The sequence below is a fragment of the Glycine soja genome, chromosome 1 (genome assembly GCF_004193775.1).
Source record: "Glycine soja cultivar W05 chromosome 1, ASM419377v2, whole genome shotgun sequence".
NCBI lineage: Eukaryota > Viridiplantae > Streptophyta > Magnoliopsida > Fabales > Fabaceae > Glycine > Glycine soja.
The window spans coordinates 8,756,235-8,763,803 of record NC_041002.1 but is presented as its reverse complement, the minus strand read 5'-3'; the positions used below and the strand labels follow the sequence as shown (position 1 = coordinate 8,763,803).

Below are 7,569 nucleotides of genomic sequence, written 5' to 3'. Positions count from 1 at the left end.
TTATTGATTTAGGGGCTAGCATAAATTTAATGCCCCTATTCATGCGTAGAAGGATAAGAGAGTTGGAAATCCTGCCAACTAGAATGACATTGCAGCTAGCGGATCGCTTAGTCACAAGGCCATATGGTGTAGTAGAAGATGTATTGGTCAAAGTGCGTCAATTCACTTTCCCTGTAGATTTTGTGATTATGGACATTGAAGAGGACGCTGAAATTCCACTGATTCTAGGTCGTCCGTTCATGTTAACAGCAAATTGTGTGGTTGATATGGGAAAGGGTATCCTTGAGATGAGTGTAGATGATCAGAAGGTTACTTTCAATTTGTTTGAAGCAATGAAGTACCCAAGTGACCACAAGGTCTGTTTTAAAGTAAAGAAGGTTGAACATGAGGTGGACATGGTGGCTAGAGCTATGGTATTGCAGTCCCTACTAAAAAAAGCACTGACCAATACTATGGATTGTCTGACAAAAGAGGAAGAAAAAAAATTATAGAATTGTCTGGAAGAATTAGAAGGTTTAGAAGAAATTTCTTCTGAAAAAGTCGTATTTGAAGAATTGAAGAAGGACATCCCTGCGGAAAAGGCCAAAGTGGAGTTAAAAATTCAGCCAGAACATTTGAAATATGTGTTCTTGGGAGAGAATGAAGCAAATCCAGTGATCATCAATAACTCCTTGAGAAAGGAGGAGGAATCTCGGCTAGTGGAGGTTTTGAAGAAACACAAGGCAGCTATTGGATGGCATATTTCTGACCTCAAGGGAATTAGCCCTTCCTATTGCATGTATAAGATCAATACGAAGGCCGAGTACAAGCCTGTAAGACAACCGCAAAGAAGATTGAACCCTGTTATGAAGGAGGAAGTGCGGAAAGAAGTGCTTAAATTACTGGAAGCAGGCCTCGTTTATCCTATCTCTGATAGTGCATGGGTTAGCCCTGTACAGGTAGTTCCCAAGAAGGGTGGCATGACGGTCATCCGGAATGAGAAGAATGATTTGATCCCCACAAGAACAGTCACTGGGTGGAGGATGTGTATTGATTACAGAAAATTGAATGATGCCACAAGGAAAGACCACTTCCCTCTTCCCTTCATGGATCAAATGCTTGAGAGATTAGCTGGACAATCATTTTATTGTTTCTTGGATGGATACTCTGGTTACGATCAGATTGTTGTGGACTTGAATGACCAAGAAAAGACAGCATTCACACGCCCTTTTGGTGTGTTTGCTTATAGAAGGATGCCCTTCAACCTTTGCAATGGTCCTGCGACTTTTCAGCGATGTATGATGGCAATATTTGCTGACATGGTGGAGAAGTATATTGAAGTATTTATGGATGACTTCTTTGTTTTCGGTTCATCTTTTGATTGTTGTCTAGCAAATTTAGAGCGAATCTTGCAATGATGTGAAGAGACCAACCTAGTGCTCAATTGGGAAAATTTTCATTTTATGGTTCAAGAAAGAATTGTGTTGGGCCACAAAATCTCTGTGAGGGGGATTGAAGTAGACAAAGCTAAGATTGATGTGATTGACAAGCTACCTCCTCCAGTGAATGCCAAGGGAGTAAGAAGCTTTTTAGGGCATGTTGTGTTCTATAGGCAGTTTATAAAAGATTTTTCAAAGATTGTCAAACCACTCAGTAACTTGCTCAACAAGGACGCTGTGTTTTTATTCGATGAAAAGTGTTTGAAGGCATTCAACACTTTAAAGACCAGTCTAGTGTCCGCTCCCATCATTACAACACCAGATTGGAGCCAAGAATTTGAGCTCATGTGCGATGCAAGTGATTATGTTGTAGGTGCTGTATTGGGCCAGAGGAAAGGCAGAGTTTTCCATGCTATCTATTATGCCAATTAAGTTTTAAATGATGCCCAGCTGAATTATGCCACCACAGAGAAAGAAATACTTGCAATTGTCTATGCTCTGGAGAAATTCAGATCATACTTAGTTGGATCAAAAGTTATTGTTTACACTGACCGTGCAACCATTAAGTATCTGTTGAATAAAGCTGATTCCAAGCCCAGATTAATTAGGTGGATTTTATTGCTTCAAGAATTTGATCTAGCTATCCAAGACAAGAAAGGATCTGATAATCTTGTAGCTGACCACTTGTCGAGGTTAGTCAATGAGGAGGTGACTTTGAAGGAGCTAGAGATAAGAGATGAATTTCCTAATGAATCACTCTTCATGATGAATGAAAGGCCATGGTTCACTGATTTGGCCAATTTTAAGGCAGTTGGAATCATTCCTAAGGATTTAACTTGGCAGCAAAGGAAGAAATTCTTGCATGATGCCCCATTTTATGTTTGGGATGATCCACATCTATTCAAGATTGGTGCTGACAATCTGTTGCGGAGGTGTGCAACAAAAGAAGAGGCGGGAAACATACTGTGGCATTGTCATAATTCACCATGTGGAGGCCATTACAGTGGAGACAAAACAACAGCCAAAGTCCTGCAATCAGGATTCTTTTGGCCATCAATTTTCAAAGATGCTCATGAACATGCCACTCAATGTGATCAATGTCAAAGAATGGGAGGAATTTCTAGAAGAAATGAAATGCCCTTGCAGAATATTATGGAGGTGGAAGTCTTCGACTGCTGGGGAATTGACTTTGTAGGTCCCCTCCCTCCATCTTTCGGCAATGAATATATCCTTGTGGTTGTGGATTATGTCTCCAAGTGGGTTGAAGAAGTGGCTGCCCCAAAGAGCGATGCTAAAACTATAGTGAAGTTCTTGAAGAAGAATATTTTTGCTCGCTTTAGGGTGCCAAGGGTCCTAATCAGTGATGGGGGCTCTTACTTTTGCAACAACCAACTGTAGAAGGTGTTGAGCCGTTACAATGTCACAAACAAAGTAGCCTCACCATATCACCCACAAACAAATGGTCAATCTGAAGTTTCCAACAGGGAACTAAAAAAGATTTTGGAGAAGACTGTGGCTGCCACCCGAAAGGATTGGTCAAGCAAGCTAGACGATGCACTATGGGCTTATAGGACTGCCTTCAAGACCCCTATAGGCCTGTCTCCGTTTCAAATGGTTTATGGCAAAGCTTGCCACTTACCAGTAGAAATGGAGCATAAAGCATATTGGGCTTTGAAGTTTTTAAATTTTGATGAGGCTCTATCAGGGTAAAAGAGGAAGCTGCAACTCTTGGAGTTGGAAGAAATGAGACTGAATGCATATGAGTCTTCCAAGCTGTACAAAGAAAAAGTGAAGGCTTATCATGACAAAAAGCTGCTAAAGAAAAACTTTCGACCGGGTCAACAAGTTCTGTTATTCAATTCAAGATTAAAGTTATTTCCAGGCAAGTTAAAATCTAAATGGTCTGGACCATTCACCATCAAGGAGGTCAAGCCTTATAGAGCAGTGGAATTATTTGACCCTCAGTCAGAAACTCAGGATAGAAGCTGGACAGTAAATGGCCAGAGACTGAAGCTATACCATGATGGAATATTGAGAGATTGACCACCATTCTACAATTACAAGACCCCTAGAGGTAACATACGTCAAGCTAGTGACGTTAAAGAAGCACTTACTGGGAGGCAACCCAGCTTTTTTATTCTGTTTTCTCAATCATTTTTTTTGTTAAGCATTATGTAGTTAGGTTTTGACTCATTTGAGATTGCTAGATTAAGGTGTTAAGCATGTTTTGTATGATAAAAGGGGTTGGTCAAAAGCTTCTCTGAAGCATTGGATGAGGAAAGAACTTAGAAATTTTCAGTCATCCAACTCGCTCAGCACGCCTCATTCGCTAAGCAAGCCATACCTTATGCACTGAGCGAGTAGCATCTCTCGCTAAGCGCGCCAACCCTAGTCCATTGGTTGTTGGGGTCTCGCTAAGCGAGACAGTCGCGCTAAGCCCAAAAACCTCTCGAGTTATGCATTTAATGGAATTGGGCTAAGCGAGTCATCTCGCTAAGCGCGACATAGTCTCTCACTAAGCGCGACATAGTCTCTTGCTAAGCGCGCCTGTGCATTAAGCGCAAAAGGCTCTCTGCCTGGACTTTCATGGTAATTGGGCTAAGTGGGCCATTTCGCTAACCCCAAAACCCTCTCTGGAATGGAAATAGCACTAAGCGAGACCATTTTGCTAAGCGCGACCCCACTATTGCATCATGAGGCATTTAATTCGCTGAGCGAGCCATGTCCCGCTTAGCGAAAGTTACAGACCAATCAGAGCTGCATAACTCGCTAAGCGCGCCCTTGTGCCCTAAGCCCAAAAACCTCTCGGGTTTCCTATATTTTGAATTGGGCTGAGCGAGTCAGTGTCGCTAAGTGCATGAGTTTAAATTCTAAAAATTCAAACGTCACAGAGTGCTCACTTAGCAAGTCACTTGCACTTAGCGAGCAGATCGAAACTGCCAAAAATAAAACATAACTGCCTTAGGCAGTTACCTTTGCATTATTTTATAACCTCCCTCACACATCTTTCGCAATCATTGGCGTGATTTTGCACTGTGCTTTCATTCTTTCTCTACTTCCTGCCTTCAATTCACTTCAATCTCTGCAATCCAAGTAAGTTTCTTTACTCTATTGTCATTTTAACTTTCTGAACCCTAGGGTAGAAGACCTATAAGTTTCTCTGTGATTTTGTTAGTATGTTGTTAGGGCTTTAGTTTAGTATGTAATGTAGGTTGTTTGGAGGGCTAAGCCTCAGGCTTAAACATGGCAATGAGGCGGGGCGGGGAAAAGTATTGTCTCCCCAATCCCCGACTCCGACTCCCCAACATGTCCCCATACCCGTACCCGATACTTGACGGGTTTAAAAGTTTTATCCCATCCTCGTACCTGTCGGGTATCGGGTATCCCCGACCCCGACCCATACCCGATTCCAATTAAAAAAAATTTTAAAAATAGTAAAAATTTGACTTTAGAAAAAATAAATTTATTGTTAAACATTTATTTTCAACTACTTATATATCATTAAATTTATTATAGCGTATGTGCCTACAAAATTCATTAAGAAATGAATATTAAATTATGTAAAAATTCTAAAATAAAATTAACTAGTAATAAATAAAATAAAGACTAACACATTTGTCTAGCGTGATTCCATAATTTTTTAAGGTAAATAAAATACGTCAAATATGAAACAACATAATTCAAATGTTCATTAGTTCAAATTACACCAAATTAGAAATAACTAGAAAATGAAAACAATGTCCATCATCAAAATAACCACCAACTTCACCAAAGATGTCATCAATATTTCTTCTTCAACGCTCAACCTGGTATTTATAAAATCAAACATCATATTTTAGATGTTTCAAATCTTAAAATCATACATCACATTAGTAAATAAGTATAGTTATTACTTTACCAATCAACAATAATGTCTACTAATCTTGCAAACATTGAGTAATGCTACTGACCAAAGATCCACCTATATTTTAAAAATTTTGAAAAATTAGATATGTATAATGATATTAAAATTTTTTTAGAACAACTAAAAGTGAATATACCTTCATCATCGGATTCAATCTCATCAGTAAAAGTTGATTCTTCAATTGATCTAGAACCTATAAATAATAATTTTAAAATAATAAATAACAAGTTATAAGTTTTAAAAATATAAGCAATTCATAAAGTATCACATAAGCATTTAGAATTTTACCTGCAGTCTCTGAATTCCATAACCAACTTTTAGAACATATCAAAGCTTCTAAAGTAGTATAATGAAGTTGACTATGATGAGGAGTTAATATCTGACCTCCAATACTAAATTTTGATTCAAAAGCTACAGTGGAGATCGGAATAGCTAACGCATCCCTTGCAATTGCTTGTAGTATTGGCTACTTTAACTCATTCAATTTCCACCACATTAAGATATCAAAATCTGAACTTCTTGGTAAAAATTCCTCCTCTAAGTAATGATCTAACTCCGTTTTCATAGTTGATGTTCTTGCCCTTTTCTTTCTTTGAATGTATCTATCATAATCACACAATTTACTCTTTTCATCACTAACCACATTTGGTGATTCAAAAGAACTAGTAGAATCTTGATGCTCTTTGGCTTGATATTCCGAAACCAAATCATAACACAAGTTTCGGATCCTATTAACTTGTGAAAAAAAAATCAATGGGGCAAATTGATTCAAAGTAAAACTCAAGCAACTCCATTTTGTATCTTAGATCTAAAACAGTAGCAACTCCCATGATCACATGAATAACACTCCAATAAGAATCAAATTTTTGTAACATCTTTCCTGCCATTTTTTGAATCACTTCATTAGGGGAATTGACCCATTCAGATAAAGTCATCTTGATCTCACAAATTTGAGGAAAATAAATGTTGGCAGTTGGATATTTAGTACCATAAATCATTTCTATAATATCATTAAATATGGCCAACCTCTTACACACTTCCTTTGCAAATTCCCATTGTGAATCACTTGGAAAACAAGAGTATTGAGTTTCACGCTGCTTTAATCGGGAAAACACATCCTCATATGATATTGCAACATCAAGCATCTTGTAAGTTGAATTCCATCTAGTTGGACAATCTAAACTCAACTTTTTGGTGCAAGGGATTCGCAATTGTTTAGCAGTTTCTTGAAAAGTTAATTGATAATTCTCACTAAATTTTTCTGAACTTTAAATAACAAGAAGTTTTAAATTCTTTGTTTTTAGTTAATTGATAATTCTTTGTTTTCAATTAACACTAGAAGGATGATTATCAAATTCTTTGCATATTTTGTGGAGATGCACATGTGAAATACTACTCTGTATATGCTTAGGTTTATCTCATTAAAAAAATCCTAAATAAAAAAACTGTTTATGAGCCTAGAGGGGCATGAATTGGATCCTAAATTCCTAATTGAAAGAAAGTTGTTGACAATGAATCTTAGAGCAGAATAAGTTGAAGAAACATCATATAAAACAAAAACAGACTGAAAAAGCATACAACGAGATTGATATATACCTTACGACAGAAAGCATAAAGGCAAACATTTTAAGAAGAAAAAGCTTTAGATGGAAAACTTGTGGTGACACGGTTGGGCAACTACACAAAGCACAGCGTCGTGTTCAGTTCTTAGGGTTTGTGTTTTTATTAAGAGCTTTGCTATATCCTCCTATATCCAAGAGACTGGAAAAACCAGCGACTCAATTAAAATATTATAACATTTTTCTCTCACTAATGAAAATCCACATTCAATCCAAAGCAGGGAACATAAAATAAAACCACTGTACTAATCAGACATTGAGCATAACAGCACAAGATCACCGATTTCCTTCCGACTTGTTTGCGCGAAATGTAAAGAAAACCATTAAAAGAAGAAAAGCAAGGAAGCCATACCTGATTACCTGAAGGAAGAAGAAGAGGAAGATTCAAGGTCTAAAGTTAGGGTTAGGGTTGGGGGTAGGACCGTAGGATGCTGTTTGGTGATATAATGCGGCTTTAGCTTTTTTCTAATTCTCCCTGAACGGACTCAAACCTTATTCTTTCACGTGCGGACCCTATTTATGTTATTTTTATTTATGTTATTTTCAGTGGCGGGGTGGGTCGAGGTCAGGGTTGGGGCGGATACAGTAATCCCATACCCATACCTGTACCCTACTTTTGGTCATCGGG

At 38.0% G+C, this 7,569-nt stretch overlaps 1 protein-coding gene across 1 annotated transcript; it reads left to right on the top strand.

Annotated features, from left to right (window-relative positions):
* The first annotated feature begins 1,442 nt into the window (after positions 1–1,442).
* LOC114390037 lies at positions 1,443–3,128 on the top strand. The gene is made up of 3 exons (XM_028351037.1): positions 1,443–1,796; positions 1,869–2,812; positions 2,903–3,128. The coding sequence occupies exons 1-3, from the start codon at positions 1,443–1,445 to the stop codon at positions 3,126–3,128; spliced, it is 1,524 nt and encodes a 507-aa protein (XP_028206838.1).
* Positions 3,129–7,569: the final 4,441 nt, after the last annotated feature.